The 26,307-nt window shown below is 38.4% G+C and overlaps 4 protein-coding genes across 12 annotated transcripts in view; 3 read left to right on the forward strand and 1 right to left on the reverse strand.

Moving 5' to 3' along the window:
* The window catches only part of LOC107711994 (sortilin-like), a 21,530-nt gene extending 18,155 nt beyond the window's left edge, over positions 1-3,375 (forward strand). The window contains exons 16-20 of the mRNA XM_016517108.1: positions 597-713; positions 886-994; positions 1,534-1,649; positions 1,750-1,870; positions 2,324-3,375. Coding sequence (XP_016372594.1) covers positions 597-713; positions 886-994; positions 1,534-1,649; positions 1,750-1,870; positions 2,324-2,338 — 478 coding nt within the window. The 3' untranslated portion in view covers positions 2,339-3,375. The remainder of the gene's footprint in view (positions 1-596; positions 714-885; positions 995-1,533; positions 1,650-1,749; positions 1,871-2,323) is intronic.
* Positions 3,376-4,409: 1,034 nt separating this feature from the next.
* On the reverse strand, positions 4,410-7,268 carry ngrn (neugrin, neurite outgrowth associated). Of its 4 annotated transcripts, none has more exons than XM_016517118.1 (4): positions 7,195-7,268; positions 6,011-6,232; positions 5,830-5,940; positions 4,410-5,149 (listed from the first exon to the last, which is right to left on the reverse strand). In XM_016517118.1, exons 2-4 carry the CDS (start codon positions 6,229-6,231, stop codon positions 4,585-4,587), a joined length of 897 nt encoding a protein of 298 aa, XP_016372604.1. In that variant the 5' UTR covers position 6,232; positions 7,195-7,268; the 3' UTR covers positions 4,410-4,584. The 4 variants fall into 4 exon arrangements, with proteins under 4 accessions (XP_016372604.1, XP_016372603.1, XP_016372605.1 ...); XM_016517117.1 differs by having other exon boundaries at positions 7,166-7,242; XM_016517119.1 differs by having other exon boundaries at positions 6,011-6,264; positions 7,195-7,231.
* Positions 7,258-17,061, forward strand: LOC107711997 (nuclear transcription factor Y subunit alpha-like). Of its 6 annotated transcripts, XM_016517112.1 has the most exons (9): positions 7,258-7,465; positions 8,105-8,193; positions 9,839-9,985; positions 10,285-10,416; positions 10,716-10,818; positions 12,356-12,516; positions 13,917-14,090; positions 14,179-14,286; positions 16,019-17,061. In XM_016517112.1, the coding sequence occupies exons 1-9, from the start codon at positions 7,258-7,260 to the stop codon at positions 16,079-16,081; spliced, it is 1,185 nt and encodes a 394-aa protein (XP_016372598.1). In that variant the 3' UTR covers positions 16,082-17,061. The 6 variants fall into 6 exon arrangements, with proteins under 6 accessions (XP_016372598.1, XP_016372596.1, XP_016372597.1 ...); XM_016517110.1 differs by lacking the exon at positions 16,019-17,061 and having other exon boundaries at positions 14,179-15,115; XM_016517111.1 differs by lacking the exon at positions 16,019-17,061 and having other exon boundaries at positions 12,356-12,498; positions 14,179-15,115.
* Positions 17,062-17,737: 676 nt separating this feature from the next.
* Positions 17,738-26,307, forward strand: part of LOC107711996 (putative adenosylhomocysteinase 2) — a 25,491-nt gene continuing 16,921 nt past the window's right edge. The window contains exon 1 of the mRNA XM_016517109.1: positions 17,738-18,221. Coding sequence (XP_016372595.1) covers positions 18,036-18,221 — 186 coding nt within the window. The 5' untranslated portion in view covers positions 17,738-18,035. The remainder of the gene's footprint in view (positions 18,222-26,307) is intronic.

Consider the following 26,307-nt stretch of genomic DNA (forward strand, 5'->3'; position numbering starts at 1 on the left):
TGAACCCCGAACGTTATCAGGAAGGCTATTCCAGAGTTTGGGAGCCAAATATGTCCGAACAGGATCTTCGAATTAGCGGCAATTCGGCGTCAATTGATTGAATTGACAACAACAAAACCGTGACACTGTGTCGTATCGAGAACTCTAAAGGCGAACAGAAATTAGATATACAGCTCTCTGCTTGCAGCGCGTCAGTCACGCTCGTCAGGAAAGTGAGTGAAACACACACGAACACACATTTTTTATCAAATAATATGTCATTAATAGCGGTTCACTTCCATGATTTGGTACGATTGCGTTCACATCAGCAGCGAACCGTACCGGAGTTCACTTGAACCGTACCCCAGACAACCCCTTTTAAGCGGACTCATCCAAACGTTTTCATTTTAGTTTTAGTGAACAACCTGTTATGAAATGTTGTTGTTTATTATGTATATTATTTATAATGATATATTTACCATGCCCTAGTCATTTATCATGTTAAAAGGTTTATAAATTTAGACCTTTGATTATGATTTATTTTTTATTGTTATAAATTACGAATAAAGACATCAAAATTTTCAAATATGTCAAATATTCTCTGCCCTCCTCCTTAGTGACTTTGGATATTACCGTAAAGAGAACAGCTCACAATGTATTGAGCAGGCTGATCTCAAAGGCCACGATTTGGAGATCTGCATCCATGGGAAAAAGGAACAGCTACAGACCAGTGGGTAATGCCCTCTTTATTGTTCTCCGTTGCTTGAGGATTAATGCTTTGTCCTAGCATTAGTCAGTAGACAGTTGAGGCTTTTTGCATCTAGTTAGCGCATGCTTGTCTCTGACTCATTAGGATAGCTCTAGAAGCAGCATGCAGATTGTTTCATGGTTGTTATTTTTTAATAGATACCGAAAGATTCCAGGTGATAAATGTGAAGGAGGGGAACAACCAGAAAGAAAGGTGATTGACCTGAGCAAGAGATGTGTTAGCAACCTGCTGGAGCCTCGGCTGCTGGTGAGAATGCATTTAACCTGCTGTATAGTTGAATCATTCAGACAGGAGTTCAATTGTGTTTTAACACCAGTCACTTATACAGTATGTATGTGTATATATGCAATTGTTAAATTAACAGTTCACCCAAAAATTTTATTTTTAAATAATATCCTTATACTTAAATTTTATAATAAAATCATTTTAATATCATTTTATAATACTTTTATGGTGCTTTTTGTACTTTTGGAGTTCAACAGCCCCAGTCCTCATTCACTGATTCATTGAATTAAAAAGAGTGGCCACGATATTAATCTAACAATACGAGCTTGTTACCTTGTGTACGATAGGGTTGGGGTTTAGTCCGGCATACTTCACCGGAGAGAAGTTGTTTTTACTGGAAGATCCAGTTATGACATTTTGATTAAAAATTATTAGGTCAAAACTAATTTTAAAAACTGAAACTTGTACATGGATGAATTGTTCACAATAAGATGCATTTAGAAAACAGATGACTTTGCACTCATGTACCTGTATTTACCTTGTATCTCTGTAATCCACAGATTACAGATAAATCTACCTCACACACTGCCCCTATCATTGCAATCGTCATAACCATCCTGTTGACCGGTGTAGTGTTTGGGGTTCTGTTTGTAAAGAAGTACGTCTGTGGTGGAAGGTCAGTCTATTCTGCAAATATTTTAAGTGTTTCATATAGAATATATTTAATTATATCAAATGAAGTAAGCATTTGGCTTTGCTCTCTCTATATTTTACAGGTTCCTTGTACACAGATACTCTGTCTTACAACATAATGTGGAAGCCAACGGCATAGATGAACCACTGGACACAGATGTTGCTGGAGCACCTAAGAATGATTTCCATGATGACTCTGATGAGGTACTGATTCGGACCGTCTCACACTAATCAATTCACCTAAACGTTTGTCTTAATTATTTACAAGCTGACTATACACCCTTTTTCCTGGACATGTCCTGGCTGGGATTTATACATTTTTTTGGCTTTGTTTTCCTATTGATATTCTCTCTACAGTCCTCATACATTATATGTACGTGTATTTGCATTGCTTTGACCGTTCTCTGTAGATCCCACATTCTTTCATGCCATGAATGGTTGATTATGTACAATGCCTGAATGCTATTGGTCAAACTAATTTTTCAGTCATTACCTTCAGCAAGTATGAAAAAATGCCTTGAACATTTTAGGCAATTGAGAAATCCCAGCCAGGACATGTCCACTAAAAAGAGGTATGGTCACCGTATATTTAGTAATCTACTTTCATATTTCAAATAGTTGTACTTATCTTTCTAAATGATTGTGTGTGTTTGACAGGACCTACTTGAGTAAAGAGCATTAGGTGAGCAAAAGCTACATTTCCTGTCATTCAGACATTACTGCTGCTGTCTCTATCCTCCTAAAGCACAAACCAGCTGTCAGCTTTCTCAGATTTAATCTACCAGCTAACATCATGCACTTCCTTGCTTCTCGACCAATGGGAGGGAACCTGATTGCTTCACCACCAATAGGAAGCTGTTACCATGATAGAAGTGTCTTGTGAATGTAACTCTGCTGAAAGCAGTGAAGAAGTGTTTAAAATGCTGTTTGTGGAAGTTTCAATTCTTGCTTTTGACACTGGGGTCTTCTGGGCGTGATTTTAAGGATCAAACCTTTTGTTTGATGAGACTGTCAGTGGGGTACTTGTAAAATACTTGCTTTCTTTTTATGTACAGATGCCCTTATGTAAAAACTAGAGGTATTGTTTATCCTCATTGTGATATCAGATTTCGAAATGGTTTATTTCAGCAGAAATTTCATTCAGCACCAGGAAACAATGAATCATATCACACGTATGTGATGCAAGCGTCCCATGTTTAAATACTGTGCTACTGAAGCCTGACTGTGTTTATCAATAGAATGTGATCATAACTGCTGTCAATGTCCACTTTGCTGTAAGTAATCAGGTGCATTAATGAATATAGCAATAAAATGCTGAGAAACAGGCAATAGATTTGGGTGCATAAAAAGGGAATATATTTATAATTGAAGATTTATGAATATTATTCACCTTAAACTGTGTAGCTATGTTATAGGCTGTGAGTTTGATAAAAGAAGAATTTGTTATTTGGATAAATAACTGTATAACGTGGAGATAATTTTCACATATTACACAACCGATATTTAAGCTAGTCACACTTAAATGTTCTGCAGCGGTTAGGAAAAATTTTGTAATAATAAATATTTTTATGAGCTAAGAAATGATGCAAATGCATGTAAAATAGAAAAGTTGTAGTTTGTGTACAATGCACATTTTCCCCAAATCAAATTTCTTAGCTTTCAACATTTGTGCTGTTTCTTGGTTCTTGCTTTGACAGCAGGGAAGTTATCAAGCAGAAAAAGGTGTGATTGTTTTTTTTTACCATTGCGCACAGAAACGCCTAAAACCTGACTAAGTGTTTGTGTGACAAACCATTAGTCGCAATAATTTTGCATGTGTTAACTATTTTCATGTGTGTGCAGCAAAATTCAGTGAGGTGAGAACAGTTCCAGTGGTCTAAAGTCTCTGACCATGTGACTTAATTTTGACTATTCAAATGCAATAGAGCAATTTATCACCTTTCCGTTGGTACTTCCTGTTTGCATAGATGTTTGATGTCTGATGCAGTGAGTTTTCTGTTAAGTGTGTATTTAAATATCAGTTCTACAGTTTGGAGGCATTTTCCAAATTTCTCGTAATCGTTTATTTACACATACCTAAACAAAAGTCTCTTGTTTTCTTAAAGGAAGACAATCTCCATTGCAAAGACTCAGATTATGAGTTCCAGTGTTTAATAGGTGTAAAAATCCTAGTGTATATTTTGATTCAAGTGCCTAGCATGGAGGCATAGCTTGTGCCTTCCAATGAAATGTAGATCTCATCTTCAATAATTCTAAAACAACAGAACAATTTCATTTCAGAAAGAATTACCACAGTTCATAACATGAGCTTTGACAAATTTATTATTCTATCAGTTGACAAATTATATGTGTGAACTTCTTATACAACAAAATAAGAGCAATTATGCCCCTAAATTACTTAATACTTGTTACTAAATTTAATTGCTCTCGATGCTTGGGGTAGTAATAATAATAATAGATGCAGTGCAAATTAAATCTAAATCTAAATGATTTCCATTGTGACAGTGATTTTATTTATGAGATGTTACACTTTTCTTGCTGTGCAAAATCAATGTATATATTAGTTGTGAAGCTCTGTACATATACAGCAATTCTGACTTTGTATCTTTTATTTTTGCTCTGTATATTTGGAACAGAACTGCTTGTTTGAGAAATAAATTGATTTGTCCCATTGATTTTGTATTTTTTATTTGTGATTTTTAGTTTTCACTTTGAACATAAAAGTAAAAAAGCAAATGTGACAGAAAAACAAAAAAATGTAAAGGGAAAATGTTAAAATTTAATGGGCAGGCCAGGAACTGCACAATGTGCCATATACGTTTTGTTACAAACTATACCAATGAAATCATATTCATAAAAGAACAGGCCTAGATTTGAGCGACAAGTGTTTTGATAAACACAGATGACTTGCCAGCCACTCAAATTCTATACAGGAACTTGCCTTCACTGTCAAAAAACTCTTTTCCCTTCTGTTCCACTGGACTGGGCTTTTCCTTCAGTGTTTGTGCGAGGTGCTCCAGTTCTTCCTCCTTCAGAATCACTCCATCCCATTCCTCCTCTAACTCTATATCACCCCTCGTGTCCATTTCAGCTTTACAGTCAGGCTGCTCCTGTAAAGCAGGTGTCACTTTCTGTTCAGCCGATAGCTGTGATGGTACTATGTTACCACTAGAGGACATGAGTCCAGTCTCAGCCTCCCTCACTGCAAGCGCTCCTGTACTCAGTGCTGTCAGTGCACCTGTGTTTCCAGAGAGGAGTATGGCTGGTGCTGCAGTCTTTGGCAGTCTGGTCTGTTCAGTTTTTCCATCTCTGAGAGACTGCGGCCCAGTACTAGCTAACACTTTCGAGTCCTGCTTCAGCTTTCGGACTGCCGATGAGGTGTATTTGCTGCGGAGGACTCTGAAAATGACATCAGGGCTTACAGAGAAACCCTCTGCTAATCTCTGCAGTGTCCATTCCTCTGGGGACTCCTGCTTTAAGTACCTGTGAAAAGACACATATGATTGCTCAGTGTATGGAAGGGCCGCAGATAACTACAATATTTTTGTCTAGACATGAGATATGCTATTAAATACAGCTAAATATATTATTTTATTATGTTATCATATACAGAAATGTACCGGATTGGAAATTATCTTACTTAAAGATTCACGATTGGCTAAGAAAAATTATATCAGGATTATATCACATTTTATTTTTATATAAAAAATACAATCAAATCATTCAAAAGTTTGGGGTCAGTATGATTTTTTTTCCGTTTAAAAAGAAATCAATTAACAGAAATTTTATTCAGCAAGGATGCATTAAATTGATAAAAAATGACAGTAAAGATATTTATATTATTATAAAAACAGTGGCCACAGCAAAAGATGAACACTGCAAAATTATTACATTATTTACATATTATTAATCTGCAATCCAAATGACTTTTTCTAGGAATTAATTATCTAACATATTTAAATACAAAGAGTTTGTGCTTAAGAAATATTAAAATTGCTAAAGTCCTCCAAGGTGATTTTTAATATAGTCACATGCATGTGATGCAGTCAAATGCTGGTTATAATGTAGAGTTATACAAAAATTCTTGACTGCTGTGTGATTGACCAATCAGAATCAAGTATTCCAGAGAGCTTTGTAATACATAGACATGTTCACACTGATACCTTATCTGCTGAATAGCATCCCAGCTGAGTCTTCTCTCTGGAGCTTCAGGATTGTTCATTTTCCTCTTGATGATGTGAAACTTTGCTGCTTTACGCCTTTTCCTCTCTTCACTGCACAGGAAATAATGTTAATGGATGAAGACAGCAGTATTTGCTTTTGTGCTTCTGTACAAGGACTCACCTAATAATAGAGTTCAGTTTGGCTTCTACGGCATCCATATCATGGTCATCTTCAAACATGTCTTCCTGTTGTTTCTGTCTTGGATGTGAATCCGAATACCTCTGTGACATCCACCCGTACGCGTGTCGACTGGCATGGCGACAAACCTGGCAAGCAGCAGGTCCTGGGAATGAGGCCAGTTTGGTGGCCAACATGTGGGCCATTCTCCACGGTGTGCCCATTCTGTACAGTCAGAGACACAAAGACAGTGACATCTGAAATTGCAAGTGAATCCAATATTAAAAAAGGAGTATTTATCAAATAATATCTAGAATTCTATAATAAGAGTCAGAAGAAAAGTCTGAAGAAAAGAGTACACCGAAAGTACAAGATTTTCTTTCCCGCAATTTTGAGATTTTAGACTATTTTGCTTCCATAACTTAATCTTTCAGACTAGTGGAAGGGAACATCCAAAATTCACATGAAGCGTTTATTTTATTATACTTCATCTATTTGCTTCTGTAAATTTCAATTACAATACTTATACAATACATTCTCTAAATACTTTTTTCTCATGCACTGATATTTTTTACTGGTTGTTGACAGTTTCTGATTTATAGAGTGATTAAAAGAAATGTCCAGAATCCCCTCTATAAGAACCTTTAGCAAAATAAAAAGAATTTTGAACCTAGTTTTATCCAATGATCAGATTTCTCTTCTGGAAATGTATCATGCATCATGTGCATATTAAAAATAGCATTTCAGAAAACTTGCAATACAAAACAATTGTTTTAATGTATTGTGATTAATCAACTGGGAAAGTAAGGTAATATCCATCATTTACATTTTTTTAACCCTATTCATCTATGGTGTTTTGCCTTACATATGTAAAGTTTCTGAATAAAAAACACGTTATTTCATTAAATTAAATGATTTCACTACGTTATCTCTACGTTATTCTATCTCACTTATCAAATGTAAGCCAATTTGTTAAACAGAGTATTTGAATTTCATTAAATCTACGTTATTTCTACATCACTTATCAAATGTAAGCTCATTTATAAAATCGAGCGTTTTAATTTCCATATACAAAAGGTCAAATTGACCTTACTCTTTTTCGTAACACGAACTTTGATCTTATATAACCATATAATGTCAAATACTATGTGAACATACTTTATAAACAACGCCTGTAAAACACTCACATTTCCCTCTCGCTCCTCTTTCACGATGACATTACACACCGGAAGCATATGGTTTAGCCACGCATGCGCACCAGTCACTCGATTCTTTCCGACTCGGATCGTTCCTACTCGGCAAAACTCGGCTCCGTTCGCCGATCACATGCGTCAAGCCTGCCCCCTTTCTTCTCTGTGTGGCTCATTTTTCGCCATTTTGGCAGCACCACTGTGTTGATTGGGTTTTTGAGATCTGTAGTGGAGCCAATCAGAAGGGTATCGGACAAACGGAGAAACGGTAAAGGGTTGCGCTTGCTCCAAGGGAAATGGTAGCTGACAACACGGATTGGTTTGTCAGTGACCAACCAAATGACTAATTCTGAAAAATACAGAAATCAAATCGGTTAATGCAAGAGGGAGAGAGCGCGAGAGCAGACACTGGACATGAATGATACTGTTAGTGCAGTCCAAAACAAAGACAGACCTGCTACTGTTTGGGAAATGTGCGGCTGTTTTTTTTGTGCTATTTAAAAAACAGGTTGAATTTTAGCCCATTTTAGTTACCTTGGTTTGCTCATGATGAGTAACGTTAAATGTTGTTTGCCAAACAGACCGCCTTGAAAGGGTTTGTGAAACGCTTCAAATCTGTAAATTCTTTAGACCTGCTTGTTAACTTTTCAGGCCTTTACTGTGTATCTGTAGCTAAAAAAATAAAATCAAACATAGCCTCAGTAGGTAATGTAATATGCTGTTCGTAATATTAAGCACATTCAACAAGGAAACATTCAGTCTCAAAATACACCTGGCTTCTGGCCCAAACCTGCAGCTAGAGACATCAGACTTCATTTGTTTTCATAGAAATCTACTAGTTTTGGTCATACTGAATAATAAGCAGGACATTCCTTGGACTTTAATTCATTTTTTAATGACAATTTAGGTGACGAAGGAAATATGGAGCAATATACAACTACAACAAGTGGGGATCAGATAGTGGTGCAAGCTGCCAATGGGCAAATCCAGCAGCAGGTAAGAGCCCATATAAACAGGTTGCTGTTTAATCAGATACCTTTAATATGAAAAAAAAACCATGAGTGTGGTTTTTATTTGTTTTTCCGTGCATTTTTAAACTTATCTAAATTGTAAATTGTTCTGTATGTAGATATATATCAGGTGCACTAGTATTTTTAAAATAGCAGGAGAGTAATCCGCTTCAGGAAGTGGTTTCCAATTCAAGGAAAGGACTGGGTAAATAGTTCTTGTAGTCGCCTACAGTCTCTCTCCTTTGAAATGAACTTTCTCAGTCCTGATAAAAACAAGGTTTATGTGACACAAGCACACCCAGTGCATTTTGCATCATGCAAATGTGCGTCAGAAAGAAAATATTACTTTTTCTTTGAGGTCTATATTATTTTATTTATTTATTTTTTGTCAAAGGAGCTGCTGAATTATTATTGTAGAACTGTTTGTCAAACAGATTTGCTTCAGGACCCAGATTTCAAACTGGACATCAAGTGAAGACTAAACTTTTTTTAAGTCAACAAAAGAAGCAAAATTGTCCCCATAAGTCAACATGAAATTATTGATGCTGCTTACTTTCTTAAAGCATGTTACTGGTCTTACTTTGAACAATTTATTAGTACATGTTATTATTCTATTGAAAACTAATTCTGAATCAAAATTTTAGAACTCTTTTTTTTTTTTCACTAACTTTATTTTTTCACTGAGAAGGTACACCAAAGTGACATAAATTTGCCAAAATGTATAGTTGGAATGGACCTACACTTTTTTGGGGGGGGTTTAGAATCTAGAATATCAGTCTGAAATGGACAGCGTGAATTAGAGGATTAGATTAGGAAGTATAAAATAAGGCAAACATATATTAGTAATGCATTTCTGTAAGAGATGATGCAGAGCAAGGTGTGATGTGGGTTGTCCACAGGCTCAGGGCACCGTAACAGCAGTACAGCTGCAAACAGAAGCACCTGTCGCTACGGCTTCAGGCCAGCAAGTGCAGACGCTCCAGGTAGTTGTGTGAACTCCGACCTTCAGGCTTGTGATGTTGCATGCGTCATGTCACACTGTCTGTGAGGATGTGAGCTCGTTCAGCATGACTTGCTTTTACTTACAACAAATCGTGATCCGGATCGTCCAGTGAGCTTTCTGCCATGTTCCATGTTGCCCGTGGAGTCAAAGCAGCTGCTCAGGACACATTCTGAAAAGGGATTCACCTCTTTTAATGTGTCTGGAAAAGAAGGTCTTGTTAGGAGACAGTACTATAAGATCACTTGTGTTTGTCTTCAGTGTGTGTTGCATGTTATAACCACTTAATACTGATCAAACGCATCACAGCACTGTATGGATTTTGATGAACTGCATGATTGTCCTTTGAGCGGATTCTCTCTATGATCATGTTTAAGAATACAAACATGGAATGGAAATCTGTCTACCTCATCACAGCCAATTTATAGGGCCCTTTTTAATCATATTATTTTTTATAAAGTAACCAGAAAAACATGGCTATTAATTTATTTTTCAGGTTCCATCATAAATGTTGCCATAAGTCACGTGTAATGCCTAAAGCTGCATGGTGCAGATCTAATATTGTGTTGAATGTCTATTTCTGACCCTTTGGCCCCATGCTAACGTTCAGTGAGTGTATGTGTGCGCTCAGGTCCAGGGTCAGCCGCTGATGGTTCAGGTGAGTGGTGGGCAGCTGATTACATCCTCAGGTCAGCCCATCATGGTACAGGCCATGTCTGGAGCTCAGGGCCAGACAATCATGCAGGTGCCCATGTCTGGAGCACAAGGCCTTCAGCAGGTAAGTGCAACTCTGCTCGTCAACACTCCTCAATGTGGGGAAAGCTACTTAAATATATCTATAGATCGTCCTATTATTCTTAACAGTATAGTCATCTAAATATCCCTCTGCTACTTTTATTATCAGTGCACATATTTTATGAAGCAATGGACGATGGTTTTAATTTTGTTATTTTTACACTTACATAGTTGATATGATTTTCAGGGTCTGCATTTACAAACATATATTTGTTCTTGAATTCTTGACTTATTGAAATTCATATCTGATATGTTATTTCTGATTTGTTTGTGTATGTGTAGATCCAGTTGGTTCAGCCGGGACAGATTCAGTTGCAGGGTGGTCAAACTTTGCAGCTGCAGGGTCAGCAGGGTCAGACTCAGCAGATCATCATACAGCAGCCCCAGACTGCCATTACCGCAGGCCAGAATCAGGTCTCAAACACACTCAATTCTCTTCTCTGTTTTAGTTGGACTATACTTGGACCTGGAAATATTATGGAAATTTCAGGCCTTGGAAAATTTTGCAAATTAATACAATTTTGGTTAAAATTATGTGGGAACCTTGTACCTATTTTTTTCCCCCTGATTCATATTATATCATACATTAATTAAGAGAATGCTGCCCTATTAACTATAATGACCAGAGTTTGTGCAGCCTATTAGGCAGATTTTATTACTTCACACAGATTTTGTTGTATAGAGTATAAATTAATTTGTGTTGTGTTTCACAGGGGCAGCAGATTACAGTTCATGGACAGCATGTTGCCCAAACAGCTGAAGGACAGACCATTGTATACCAGCCTGTGAACGCTGATGGCACAGTTCTGCAGCAGGGTATTTAAATACACACTATATCTACACCTGGTTTATCTTTCTTCTATTAATGTACATTAAATCTGATATGAACAACATAAAATGGGTGATCATTCAGGGTTTTAACAAGTGTGATTATTAGTGTTAGGCGATATGGTCATTTTTCAAATCGTCATATCGCCAGCCTGTGAGATCACCGATACACGATATTATCGTGTGTGGGTGGGGGCAAGAGATAGACTCTCTGTACTTGTCATAGGCTATTTCATAACTATTTGGTGTTTTAAACCGCACGCGGGGGAGAGTGTGGAAGCACCACTAATCTAAATAATATACTTTCAAACTTACTAATAAACTAACATATTAAATATAAAATTATTTAAAACCGCTAGTTCATATATATATATATATATATATATATACACATACAGTATCTCACAGAAGTGAGTACACTCACATTTTTGTAAATATTTTATTATATCTTTTCATGTGACTACACTGAAGAAATGACACTTTGCTACAATGTAAAGTAGTGAGTGAACAGCTTGTATAACAGTGTAAATTTGCTGTCCCCTCAAAATAACTCAACACACAGCCATTAATGTCTAAACCGCTGGCCACAAAAGTGAGTAAACCCCTAAGTGAAAATGTCCAAATTGGGCCCAATTAGCCATTTTCTCTCCCCGGTGTCATGTGACTCATTAGTGTTACAAGGTCTCAGGTGTGAATGGGGAGCAGGTGTGTTAAATTTGGTGTTATCGCTCTCACTCTCTCATACTGGTCAAAAAAATTAACTTAAATGATTTTAGCAAATGGCTGCAATATAACAAAGAGTGAAAAATTTAAGGGGGTCTGAATACTTTCCGTACCCACTGTACAAGCTGTACACTCACTACTTTACATTGTAGCAAAGTGTCATTTCTTCAGTGTTGTCACATGAAAAGATATAATAAAATATTTACAAAAATGTGAGGGGTGTACTTACTTCTGTGAGATATTGTGTATATAAACATGTTGTTACATCAGTCATGCAGCGCTCTGGACCGTGCGCCCCATGACGAGCCCGACGCACCGCCACAGAAACAAGAATGAGATGCTTTCTAGCATAACTGTGGCATTAAACTCAGTTAGTGACGGCTCGGTAAAATATTGCACATATATAGGCCGTTCAGATTACTTGTTAAAGTGCAATGAAATACCTTATATCAGCAGACGATATACGTCTGTGTTTGTGGTTGGAGACTCCTTCACCGGCTATAGGCTCTAATCCTCATTTGCGCGAGTGTGTGAAGCTGATGTGAAATAGCAGGGCAATTTGATAATAATAGCCGAATTATAAGTCACCTAATAATAATAATAATAGTTTAATACATTAATAGGAGAATGAGCGTAATATCGTCTTGACTATCAACAAAGACATCTGCTATCGTCGATATCTCTGACTATCTTCGATACACGATACTATCGTCTATCGACACAACCCTAGTGATTATACCATTATACACACTTGTTCTGAAGGTTATGCAGGTTAGAACTATTTGTTCTCTCCCATCCATAGGCATGATCACCATCCCAGCAGGCACCCTGGCAGGCACTCAGATTGTCCAGGCTAACACCTCCACAACCAACAGCGGGCAGGGCACAGTTACCGTTACTCTGCCAGTATCTGGAAACATGGTGAACGCTGGGGGAATGGTCATGGTAAGACCTCCCGATGAGGTATCTAACAAACTTAAACCATCCCTTTAATTCATTCATCATCACAGGTGTGGGGGGTATGCATGCTGTGTTAAGTCTCAATCACCTTGCTTTTGGACTAGCCCTTTTCACATGCAGACATACGAGTGATTTTACCTTAAAGGGATAGTTCACCCAAATGTTTTTCCAAATGTTTATACATTTCGTTGTCACATTTCTAATTTTAGTTTTCATTCAGTTTTCATCTGATATCTACCGTATTGTCCCGAATATAAGACGATATTTTTTATTTGGAAATACATCGGTCGTCTTATATTCAGGGTCTAGACTTTGACATGGCAATAATACACCCACAACACTAGGTGGCGCCAAATACGCATAAAACGAGTGTGCCATGAAATACGTAATGTAATGCGTGTTGTAAAGATCGCGAGTAAAAACAAAAGAAGCAGAAAACCTTACAGCTGCATGAGTCGTGACTGTCACGTTAGCCTGATGGCACCAAACTCCAGTTACAATTACAAAGTTACAAAAAAACAATCTGGATCTTGGATCTGGGCTGGCAAGTTTCAAAATGACAAAAAAGTACCATAAAAGTATCAAAAAAGTGGTGAAATTTAAGTAATTCACTGAGACGCAAAAATGACACCTTTAGATTAAATGATTTCAATTGGATGTGAGCAGTCATAGATGATTTTGTTTCAGATGAACTGATGATGATGTGGCACGTTTGAATATGCAGAAGTGGGAATTAGATATGAGAACTACACAGGAAAAGAAATTTATTGGTGATTAGTGACTTAAATTTGGTCTCTTTATCTCAAAAAGCTATTGATTGACTTAAGAAGATTTGAATTGAAATATAATGCCATATTGTCAAATCTAAATTCAAACTGACCACTTTTATGAAATGTGAATGGTACTTTCTTTGTCCTTTGTCACCCTGGATCCCCGGTTTCACTTTCATTACATTCAAAAATGACTAGGATAAATTTTTTTTTTGTGTCCCATGAAATAAAATCAAACAGGTTTACTCTGTTAATGACAGAGTATATAAGTATTTTTAGACAAACTATTCCTTTAATACATGCATAATAGCATTCAGTGTCTTAAAATTTTAAAAAATCCTAGTTTCAGGAATCTTCCTAGGATTTGATGATTTACTCAGAAGGAAGTGGAAAGTGGCGACCTCCATCCACTGTGTGTTAATCTTTAGCACTGATTCAAGTGTAAGGGTGATATCTGCCCGTCGTCTCTTCACAAATGATCCACTCAGCTGTTCTGTGTTCTGTTCTCAGCTGTTAACTGTCACTTGACTGATCACTGGATTGCTAAAAATTTGATTTGATTGATTGATTAAATGTTTTGGACATTGCAGACCAAATTAATTCTTCGTGCCCCTTTCTTGCCCGTTCTGCCAGATGGTGCCGGGTGGTGGTGCTGTGCCAGCCATCCAACGAATCCCTCTGCCAGGGACCGAGATGCTCGAAGAGGAGCCGCTGTATGTTAATGCCAAGCAATATCACCGTATCTTAAAGAGACGCCAAGCTCGTGCCAAGTTAGAGGCAGAGGGCAAGATCCCTAAAGAAAGAAGGGTGAGTCGTCCCCTTCTGAATGCCAAAATAGGCATTTTGACATGAATTATGCCTCATATCCAGGCTGATTCCTTACTCTCTCCTACAGAAATATCTTCACGAGTCACGGCACAAACACGCCATGCAGCGGAAGCGTGGCGACGGGGGACGGTTCTTCTCACCTAAAGAGAAAGAAGAAATGGCTTTGGCCATGCAGGTGGGAGCGCAGGGCCATGTCAAGCAGGAAGACCTACGTAATGCCACTGAACTCGCGAGCTCACATTGGCTGCCTGAGCACACTTCGCCCCTCGCATAGACGCTCATCTTTGCTCTCCTTAGCAGATTCATTCTCGCTCTTTTCGTTGTGTGACATGCTGTCATTGGCTGCTCTTGCACGCATCACCTCCTGCTTTTTCCTGTGCTTGTTGGCTGCTTGAGTCTGTCCCATCATGTCTCATTGCTAGTTAAGCATTCGTGTGTACAGACTGCATGATCTGCTAAATCTGCTGTGTGTTATTTTATGACCTGTCTATCTGAACTTAGATTTCCTGTTCTGCCATATTTAACAAGAAAAAGATAATCTCTTCACTGTTATGACGTAATCAGGATGAAAACACTGATATTCCCTGAATATTCTACTGATGCAGCTCTTCAGGACTGAGAATTGCTAATGTGTTGTGACTGACTTTATCACGTGATTGTCTGTTTGGTCCAAGCACTATTATTAACAGCATGAAGGTTTAAGAAAGCATGAATGCTTTGTCATTGGCAAACTCTGTCAGTTTCAATTATGAAGTCACTACGTAAAAATATGAAAATGATTTTTTTGAGGGACCAGTTTAAAAGAAATGTGATTTGTTTGAATATATATATTTTTATGTTGTTTTCTACATTTCTTTTGAGGAAGCATTACTGTTGTTGTTTTTTGTTTGGATTGGATCTGGTTCTGTCCTTGTGCTTGGATTTCATACCTATGCAGTGTCGTCACTGTATTCATTTTTGTCACATGTTGTGATTTTTATTCTGAATAAACATTCTGACTGACTTCCAAAATGTTAAACAAGTTTGCAACCAAATTAGACTACTGTTCAAAAGTTTAGAATCAGTAAGTTTTTTCTATTTATTTTTTATTTTTTATTTTTTTTCTGAAAAAAAAATCAATACTTTTATTCAGCAAGGATGCATTATATTGATCAAAAGTAACAGAAATGTTACAAATTTTATTTCACATAAATGCTGTTCTTTTAAAAAAATCTATCAGTCTCTCAAATATATTAAGCAGAACAACTGTTTCAACATTGATAATAATAAATGTTTCTTGATCACCAAATCAGTACATTAGAATGATTTCTGAAGGATCATGCGGCACTGAAGACTGCACTAATGGCTGCTGAAAATCAGCTTTGCCATCACAGGAATAAATAAAATAAAAAATGTAAAACAGTAATATTTCATTGTATTTCATGCATCATTGTATTTTTTATCAAATAAATGCAGCCTTGGTGAGCATAAGAGACTTTGAAAAACATTAAAATCTTAGCAAACTTTTGAACGGTAGTGGCTTGTGATGCATATTCCTGTTTATCAAGTCTTGTCAAGTAATTTGTACTCTTAAATGTTTTGGGATTTAAAAATATTTCCAGATACTTCCCTGACTAGAAAAGAACCGATATCTGCTATGAAGTCTGTAACGTTAAACAGTTCTATAGAACAGAAGTCTAAATAGCTGCCATTTCCCTGAAATCCATGATGTGACAGCTTGGTAAACATAAACCTTTCACTGTTTTTTCTTGGTTATTCAGTGCTTTTCTTGATGCTATAAATCATGGTGTCCCAACCCTAGTGAAAACGCTTGTGAGTGAAATGTGTTCTAGAGGTGCTGAGTGAAGCGTATCTGGATTAGGCGTGAGGGTAATGATTGACCCTCTTCCTCTCCCGTTCCCCTGCAGGAGCAACAGGACCAGAACCAGACTGGAGATGAGGCCGTGGTCCAGATGATCCGGGTGTCATAGCACTAGAACTTCTAATGTGTTTTTTTTAAATAACTGTGAAGGACCAAATTTACACCAGTGTGAATCACCGTCTCCAACGCAACACTAACAGACAGTCCTAATTCATCGTGACCGGTGTTCCTTGAACTATAAAAACATCCTGTAATTTTCAGAACTCAAAACTTTCTAGTTAGTCTAAAAACAGCTTATATTGAAGCCAGTCTGCCAAAACGACAGGTTGTGGAATGTGCCGCTCTATGATGTGATAGTGTGACTAACCTGTGTTCCTGCTGTCTCATGTCTTCCACTGAAAGGAGGGGCCCATCTGTTTTCTCTCCGTGGACTTGTATTTGCTCCAGAGGACACACATAGAGCCATTACTGTTAATGTACAGCGTAATGAATTCAGCTTGCAGTTTAAAAAGCAAATAAATAGCAAAGCGTAGATTGAACCACAGAGAGACTGCGAATACGCAGTTAGTAATGACTCATTTACCGTAATGTTTTTCAAAGGTGGCAGTAGAACAAACAAGAATATAATTAATTGCATCATGAAGACCAAGGCAGTCTGTTTGATTTTCTACTTTTTTAGCATTATGGACAGTTCATGTCAGGCCTATGAATTTATAAGTGGGAAGTTACATGGAAATGATGTAGGTTTATCTCTTACAAGCTAATTGTGGTGTTGTTCAGTGTATTGTACATGTTTGGCATGGGGAAAAGGGCAACATTTTTTGGAAATCGGTCCTCATCACCAAGGAAACACCGGTCATATAGGGTGTTCTTGTTTCCCAAGCTTTTATACAGGTTTCGCCCATAACATGAAGTCATTTTACATTAGTGTTTTGATACAACAATCATTTGTAATTTGACTGAGGTTTGTGTATCCAGTTACTGTCTTCCTGGCTCATCTAGTTCCTACTTGGAAATGCAGTTTGAGTTATGTTGGACATTGAAGTCATCTAACCTGTATTTTGATAAAAATTGTGTGCGAAACGCATTGTGAAAGATCATGCTTTGTGAACTTGTCTTTATTATTATAATCTTTGTGAGCACAAGAAGGCTGTAAATGATCCAAATTCAAACAGTTCAGTGTTTTAATCTACTTCGCTGTGATTGAAATCAGATATTTCAAAGCAGTGGCTCTCAACCATGGGGCTGGGGCCCAGTTATTCTTACTATTATAACAAATTTATAATAATTTAGTAATCTTTATGCTGTTTCATATTTGTATGACTTTCTTTAATGGATTGCAAAAAGAGTTAACAGCACTCACCGTTTGCTTTCATTGTATGGAAAAGATGCAACCTTTTGTGTCTCAACCTTTTGAGTAAATTATATCAGATTTTTTTTTAAACTTTTGTGTCAACTGTCAATTTAAATCCTATATTATACAGGTCATTCAATTCGTATTTGTTTCCCGTTAACATTCTGAATAAGTTTTGAGAAGAATAGGGCCTACATTTCTCAAACTATATTCAACTCGGATTAATAATGTTACATACAATTTTTGAAGTATTTTCACGAGGTTGACCTCTCAAAAATATTAGTTAATATCGTAAATATTAGTTATTTTTGACTAGAACTGTTTAAAATAAGGTCTTAAAACTGACAGATTACGTTACATGCACCGTTAAAACAGTTTTCGTGCAATTTCCTCTGCGTGCAGGTGCTCGCCTTTAAGCCCCGCCCACCGCTGATGCTGGCCGTCAACCGGACAGTCAAATATAATAATCTGAGGTCCACTGCGGCTTGGAGTGATACTACATTCTTATTTACTAGCATCCGTATTCGACAGTTTGTTCCTCTCTTGCAGACGTTTTGCGCAATCACCCCTTCCGCTTTTGAGATAGTCGGAGCTTTTGAAGCGCTCCAGCAACACAAGGACGAATCGAAAGGTTACAGTAACAGAGCTGAAGGACTATCGCGTAAAACCAACCGGCAACGGCTCCGAAAGCGCATAGATATAGATTGCCATGACAGACTGTGGCGAGGATGCGAAGCTGGAGCTGAAACAGGCCAGCAAAGAGTTTAAAGAGAGCGAAAACGTTGCCGAGAAATACTCCGCGATGACAGGCACGAAGAACAGCGACGCGAACATGAACGTCGGCGAGCTGTCCGCCGCATTCACTGCGGTCCCGACCCACAAATCCATGAAAAAGGTAAGAGGGACGCGTCTTTTCTCCGGCTAGCTGTTTATGGGCTAAACACACATTATGTGTGTCCTGAAAACATCGCACTTGAGTTTGGGACATGTTGCTCAGTTTACTAGGATCATCAGGAAAGATTATCCCCGGCAAGAGTTGAACTAGAGGAGTGCTGGAGCCTATTAGAATCACGTGACGCATATTCTTTAGTTCTTTCTCGCCGCATCCAGTAATTTTCCCTGAGCTGGTCCGACTGTCACATCTGTCGGAGTCACCGACCTCTGTTCACTGCAGTTTACAAATTGTCGAATGCTGTAATCTATGATATAAGCTAAAGGAAATGGTGTATCTTTTTCATAAATGCCTTAAACAGATTTTCTAGAAAGAAAATAAATCAACCCAGAATTGCATGTAGGACAACAGTGTCATGGCACTTCACTGCATAGATCAAAGAGTGAAGATACAGCATAGATAGATGTAGCTTAGATAGATAGACAGATAGATAGATAGATTGACTGATTAATAGATAGATAATTTACACTGGAAAGGAAAGATGATCCAGTCCAGATTGTGGAAATGTATTCAGTGTGGCCCTCTGAAGTGTGTGTGTGTGTGTGTGTGTGAGTGGGTGGGAAAAGAGGCACACTACTCTTTTTTTTTTTAGTTTTTATTACGTGGTCACTATTGCTTTGTTTGTTATTACAGATCATTTGATATGTTCTGAGTATTTATGCGTTTTTAACCTAAATCACAGACAGATTATAAGTGGACCTCAGAAAACAGTACAAAATAATAAAAAAGGCAGTTCATGACCCCTTAAAAGTGTAGCTACTTGCTATAACTGGTATAACAACCCTAACATAATGTGTTCATCTTTTAGCGCACAAATGACCTCATAAGAGCTTTAGTCTCTTTTGAGAAATGCTCAATGGTTTGAGTATAGCATGCATTCATCTATTTCCCCCTCTGATCTTGTGTATTCCCTCTTGTATGTACTGGCAGTGCTTTCCCTTAGTAATCACAGTTGTTTGTGTAATTGTATCCTTTTCTCATCACAGTTTGAGGGTGTGAGAAAGTTTCTCTCTCTGTACCTCCGCTAGCTTTGTCCCTCTGTGAGCAGGAGGCTCTGATAACATTGTGAAAGAAAGTTGCATTGAGCTGAGAAATATGACACACATCTACTGAGTCGCTCAGGAAAATTTTCTCCTGTTTCTCGGACCGAGACTTGGCATGGGGCCGCGATCCGGCGCTACCTGCTGAGAGCCTTGCTGTGACCTTGGGTTCTTCTCGTTGTAAAAGTTGTGTGTTTTCTCTCCAAACATTCAGCCTGTCATTTAGTTTTAGTTAGAGTTATAGTTTCTTCATCTCTTTGAATAGATCTGTTCCTTGCATGTGTACTTTGACTCACAAAGTTTCTCTATGGTACATCCATCATGATAAAAATGACTCCTTTTGTTTCCTTACTGATTTCTTGCTTTGTTATATGTAATGCACATAGTTTTGGAGATTAGATCAAATTTCCGGAAATTATCAGGGAAGCTATTGGTTGCACGTCCAGTTCTGCTGAATAGATGTATTGAGGGTTTAGACCGATGTTCCTGCTTCAGTGCTTGAGCTGCCATTAGGGTGTCTTTACACCGAGCAGTCATCTGAGAGAGCTTAGATCGTGTTTCATTTATTCACGTTAGACTACCGCCACTTCAGAGCCCAATTATTTCATTCTCTCAAGTAGTTTGATTAATTTTGACTTGGTTGAGCAGATTGCTGAAATGTCTTTAAACAGAGTTTCAGAAGTTTCACATTCTCAGCCAAATCATGTTAGGCCAATTCAGTTTCATCAAGTAGACTTTTTGCAAAAAAATGGGTTGAAAACTAAACGGCTCAATCAGCTGTTTAGTTAATCTGCCTTGTTAATGGTAAAACTCTGTCACAGTCTGGTCATCATTATACTATGACACTGTGAGTCATGTATAAAGTCAGGACTTTATGGTGTACATGACCTTTTGTAGGGTTGTTAATTTAGTGTGATTTATTTATTTTTTTAAAAACGCAAGAAAATAGATTGATTAATGGTAATTTATCATGCCCCCCTTTGTATGTAAAATTCTGCAAATAGTCATTTTTATGCCATCAGAGTAATGGTCAAAAAATGTAGTCTGCTTGTGTATACAGACAATTAAAACTTTACATAAAGTTTTAGAAAGAAAAAATTCTATTTCATTGCTCTTCTTTTGAACATTCATTTCACCAAAGAATCACAAAAACGTATCACAGTTTCCACAATAATATTAAATACTCATTCATTTTCAAAATCAATAATAATAAGAATAAAATGTGTTAATAATATCTGATTGATAAGAAATGTTTCTTGAGCAGCATATTAGAAAGATTTCTAAAGGATCACATGACACTGAAGACTGGAGTAATGACTGCTGAAAATTCAGCTTTTCCAAAAAATATTAAAAATTGTAATAATATTTCACAGTATTACTGTTTTTACTGTATTTGCGATCAAATAAAAGCAGCTTTGGTGAGCAAAAGAGACTTTCAAAAACATGAAAAAAATCTTACCGACCCTCAGCTTTTGAATGATAGTGTGAGATAGAAATAATTGTGGCCTGTAGGCCAGTGGTGGAGGGGGGTTATAATGTCTTTTCAATGTTTTAATCTGCCACAATAATTAAATTATCTTCATTTGGAGGCTAATATTGATTTATTCTTTTGATTGTATAATCGTGTCTTAATTGTATATCATGTAAGAAACTCAATAAAAAAAAATTTAATCAATTGACAGCCCTACATTTTACTATTAAATCAAAAACCCAATCATATGTGGAGTGCTGTAGAGTTCTTTGCTTTTGCTGACAATCATGTGGAGTGTGTACACTGCGTGACCTCGGCCTGGGATTAGAGACTGTGGCTGAAAGCCAGGTTACATTAGGACTACAGCAGGTATTGGCAGAGTCACAGTAAACGGCTCAACAGCGTCTGCTTAACACTTGAGCGTCTGCTGGCCTAGTACTGCCTGTCTGTTTCCACCACGATGGATCATTTTGAGCTGTAAAGCGGAAAAGTCAATGAACTGGATGGATTTCTTTTTCTTCTATTTTTAGTCAGATCTCGGAATAGAGTTGACCGACGTGACCTATAGTGGATGGTTTAGGGGTTTACAGAAACATGGTTTAATTCCCTCCAGATCCCTGTTTTATTAGCCGCCCTGAATGAACTCTGCAGGAGAGTCTGTTTCTGACGGCACTGGGAAAACCAGTTGGATTAAAACACTCCGGGGCAACAAATACACCCTTCCTTTAGTATTCCTGAAACATTCAGTCACAAACGGCCCTTACGGTGGCTGCAGGGAATGGCAGATCACAGAAAGAGAGGGAGAGCAAAAGTAGGCTGGCCGGGTTTATGAGTGGTTGATTTATTGGTTCCCTTGTCACCTCCCATACCCTCATGTCCGCTGTAAGAACTCCACACAGAAACCCTCCCCCCTACACCCGCCCGTGTGTAAAACTACATTGGTGAAACACCAGTTGTAACAATACACAGGCACACAGGCCAGAGGCAGCCGGCACAGACAGGGACCATGAACCATGGCTATGACTTTCCCAGGGTAAGTGCCACATTACTCTCTCTTCCATCCTCTACAGCAGCACACAGCAAAAAAGAGCTCAGATTTTTTTGGTGACTGTCTGTGGTTTCGGAAGTATATATGGGTTATATACATAGAGTCTAAACATTGAGAGACAGAAAGACTATATACTATACTTCTAAAATAAAAAGGAATTTAAATATATCAATATATTTAAAAAATGGTTAAAAAAATGGTTAAAGTAAGAGAAAAGTAGTATGTATACTATATATAAATATAGTATCAAGTTAAATTATAAATATTTATTTGAGAAATTATGAAATATAAATATATTATGTTTATAATATTATTTAATATTTATAAATGTTATTATATAATGTTCTATATAATATTATATTATGGTGAACTGTAAACATTAATAACAAAAATAATAATACAAATTTTGGGGAAAAAAAGAGATAATTAGATTTTTTCCTCTTGTGTAAATAGATTTTTATGTGTATTTATTTATACATAGATTCTACATTTTTGCTTATATTGTTGAATTGACCTTATAAAGGTCCTTGTCTGTGAACAAGTCAACTTATTTGGTAGAAACCACACATAAAAATGATTTAAATTAGACTCTCTGGAGTTTATTGATATGTAGCACTCACCTCTGAACAGTACACTTAAAGAGTCTAGGAAATGTTTGACATTCTCAGTTCTTCTCTGAGTAGGAAGTTTTGAGACATCATGTGCTGGTTTTCCAGGGACTGACAGACTAAAATTGACTTGAGAAATTATTACTCAAAATATGAAGGTGAAGTCATAAGTCTGACTGTGTCAAACAGGGATATTTACATCTGCCATAGTCACAGGTTGTCAGTTAAAGTCAGTTATGTCTTTTGACACTTACATTGAACTTTCCTGCTACATAACACTGACTAGGGCAGTTAAAAGTCTGGTTTAACATAATCCACAGCCTTCTGGATTATTACAGCACATTGCCAGAGTGTTAAAAAAGAATATAGTACGATTTAATAATTTAACTGACAGCGTAATCAGCAAAATGAGCTGGAAGTGATGTTAATGCTTATAAGGCTTCATCGTGGTCCATAGCGTTCTCTTTGTCTCTGTCTTTCAGCTGAAGAATTATACTCCAATATTCTCTGATCAGAACTGTCCAGTTCCCTTTCAGTCGGTCACTACGAGTCACGTCGTGACCGACGAATTGGGATATCGCTTCGATAGACCAATCTACTTCGAGTGTAAACTAAACGAGCCAATGCACATTGGCATGCAATTATTGCATCCAGCTGCCGCTGATCACAGCGTGAGTATAATAAGGCAGCAGGTGCAATGCATACCAGGTTTTCGCTGAGGAGCCGAGCCGGCGACCCGGCCGCTCAGCGGTGGTACAGCAACCGTGGCGACGGGACGTGACGTCTCCGTTCCCTCCTTCAGGGAACGAGGGTTACCATACGTAACCGAGACGTTCCCTTTCAGTCGGTCACTACGAGTCACGTCGTGACCGACGAATTGGGATATCGCTTCGATAGACCAATCTACTTCGAGTGTAAACTAAACGAGCCAATGCACATTGGCATGCAATTATTGCATCCAGCTGCCGCTGATCACAGCGTGAGTATAATAAGGCAGCAGGTGCAATGCATACCAGGTTTTCGCTGAGGAGCCGAGCCGGCGACCCGGCCGCTCAGCGGTGGTACAGCAACCGTGGCGACGGGACGTGACGTCTCCGTTCCCTCCTTCAGGGAACGAGGGTTACCATACGTAACCGAGACGTTCCCTTTCAGTCGGTCACTACGAGTCACGTCGTGACCGACGAATTGGGATATCGCTTCGATAGACCAATCTACTTCGAGTGTAAACTAAACGAGCCAATGCACATTGGCATGCAATTATTGCATCCAGCTGCCGCTGATCACAGCGTGAGTATAATAAGGCAGCAGGTGCAATGCATACCAGGTTTTCGCTGAGGAGCCGAGCCGGCGACCCGGCCGCTCAGCGGTGGTACAGCAACCGTGGCGACGGGACGTGACGTCTCCGTTCCCTCCTTCAGGGAACGAGGGTTACCATACGTAACCGAGACGTTCCCTTTCAGTCGGTCACTACGAGTCACGTCGTGACCGACGAATTGGGATATCGCTTCGATAGACCAATCTACTTCGAGTGTAAACTAAACGAGCCAATGCACATTGGCATGCAATTATTGCATCCAGCTGCCGCTGATCACAGCGTGAGTATAATAAGGCAGCAGGTGCAATGCATACCAGGTTTTCGCTGAGGAGCCGAGCCGGCGACCCGGCCGCTCAGCGGTGGTACAGCAACCGTGGCGACGGGACGTGACGTCTCCGTTCCCTCCTTCAGGGAACGAGGGTTACCATACGTAACCGAGACGTTCCCTTTCAGTCGGTCACTACGAGTCACGTCGTGACCGACGAATTGGGATATCGCTTCGATAGACCAATCTACTTCGAGTGTAAACTAAACGAGCCAATGCACATTGGCATGCAATTATTGCATCCAGCTGCCGCTGATCACAGCGTGAGTATAATAAGGCAGCAGGTGCAATGCATACCAGGTTTTCGCTGAGGAGCCGAGCCGGCGACCCGGCCGCTCAGCGGTGGTACAGCAACCGTGGCGACGGGACGTGACGTCTCCGTTCCCTCCTTCAGGGAACGAGGGTTACCATACGTAACCGAGACGTTCCCTTTCAGTCGGTCACTACGAGTCACGTCGTGACCGACGAATTGGGATATCGCTTCGATAGACCAATCTACTTCGAGTGTAAACTAAACGAGCCAATGCACATTGGCATGCAATTATTGCATCCAGCTGCCGCTGATCACAGCGTGAGTATAATAAGGCAGCAGGTGCAATGCATACCAGGTTTTCGCTGAGGAGCCGAGCCGGCGACCCGGCCGCTCAGCGGTGGTACAGCAACCGTGGCGACGGGACGTGACGTCTCCGTTCCCTCCTTCAGGGAACGAGGGTTACCATACGTAACCGAGACGTTATTTCAAGCACTTTCATTTCAAAGCTTTGCCTCGGGGTCACAATACCACCTCACAATGGCATTTTATTATCACTCCAATTTCCTTTAAACATCAGATGTGTGTTGTGTCAACTTCACCGGCATGTCCCGCAGTTTTGTGTCCAAACATACCTAACTCAGGACTTGGATGCTGTCTGGCAAATCACATGTTAGATAACAGATAAACCTACTTATGATGGTGTTAAAGCAATGCTACAGGGGGAGCTGAGAATTTTCTTGGATTGGAAAGTAGATTGTTGACTGTTTTGAGTAAAGTGAAATGTGTAGTGGGTCACTGCTTATCAAAGTGAATATGTGAAGCTAAGTATATGGAGCAGTTTTGGAAAATCTCCCCAAATGATAAGATCTCAACAGATCATTTTAAGTGTCCTTATTCTTCAATATATATATATATATATATATATATATATATGAACCATTCTGTCTGCGTCCAACTTTTTGATTACAGCACAGACTATTGTGCCATGATTGAGTGAGCTTTTAAATAATGATCTACAAGATGTTTTTGTGCTATTGTTTTTGATTAATTATTTAAAGCACACAAATTGGCCCGATAGTAACTCCATTGAAATTTAACATCAAATCCTCTAAGTTTTAAATGATCACAAACAGCCGAAACAGTAAAACATCCCTCTCGACTAGAGGATTGTACATTACCGCCAATTAGCATCTGTAATTGCTTCTATTCTAGAACACTTGATGATTATCTTTTCAAAATAACAAAATATGGCAGTCGCACAATAGCGCAGTGCTGCCACTGAGAACTCGCAGGTATCAGGGATCACACACACCTGACATGTTCAATTTAAGCAGCGGCCTAAAACAGTTTATTTAATCACCAAATGGGCAAAAGTTCACTTCAAGAATGATCAACAAGCGGCATAGATGAGTTTGAAGTTCGGTGAAAAAGCACGATCTACATTATAACTCTCTATATGAAGCATACAGACTTTATTAGAGCCACAGAGAGACAAACGTTTCACTGAAAAATGCAAAATACACAATCTTCCAGCCCAGGGTGAAGTCTTTAAAGGGTTAGTTCACCCAAAAATGAAAATTACCCCATGATTTACTTACCCTCAAGTAGGGCTGGGCGATATAGCTAAAAAATGTATCAACGATATAATGTTTCATATCGTTCGGTATCGATAATTATTGACATTTTTTATAACCTTTTTTAAAATAAAGAGCAATAGAATATTTTTTTTAAAATTTAACCACTGTATTTTGAAATTAACCAAATTTATTGAGACAAACAACAAATATTTTTTGTTTTAACAGTCAAACACACAATAAAAATTAAACAAATATCTAATTTCTAATGTTTTATATGCAGATTAAATAGGTCATAAGGAAACGTTTGGCTTGTCTCCCAAGGACACAGGAGGGTGCAATGAGCAAAATAATGCAGCACATTGTCAACGCAAGGAAATAAATGTCTATAAAAA

The sequence above is a fragment of the Sinocyclocheilus rhinocerous genome, unplaced genomic scaffold (genome assembly GCF_001515625.1).
Source record: "Sinocyclocheilus rhinocerous isolate Xijiao unplaced genomic scaffold, SAMN03320098_v1.1 scaffold1168, whole genome shotgun sequence".
Lineage (NCBI taxonomy): Eukaryota > Metazoa > Chordata > Actinopteri > Cypriniformes > Cyprinidae > Sinocyclocheilus > Sinocyclocheilus rhinocerous.

What these genes read in the sequence shown, in the direction of transcription:
- ngrn (XM_016517117.1), bottom strand. Translation starts at nt 7,242, where the DNA reads ATGCTTCCGGTGTGTAATGTCATCGTGAAAGAGGAGCGAGAGGGAAAT. An exon ending in AAACTGAACTCTATTATTAG is followed by an intron (nt 5,941 to 6,010) that starts GTGAGTCCTTGT and finishes TTTCCTGTGCAG; the next exon opens with TGAAGAGAGGAAAAGGCGTA. An exon ending in GATGCTATTCAGCAGATAAG is followed by an intron (nt 5,150 to 5,829) that starts GTATCAGTGTGA and finishes GTCTTTTCACAG; the next exon opens with GTACTTAAAGCAGGAGTCCC.
- LOC107711997 (XM_016517110.1), top strand. Translation starts at nt 7,258, where the DNA reads ATGCGCACCAGTCACTCGATTCTTTCCGACTCGGATCGTTCCTACTCG. An exon ending in GAGCACAAGGCCTTCAGCAG is followed by an intron (nt 9,986 to 10,284) that starts GTAAGTGCAACT and finishes GTGTATGTGTAG; the next exon opens with ATCCAGTTGGTTCAGCCGGG. An exon ending in TGGCACAGTTCTGCAGCAGG is followed by an intron (nt 10,819 to 12,355) that starts GTATTTAAATAC and finishes TCCCATCCATAG; the next exon opens with GCATGATCACCATCCCAGCA.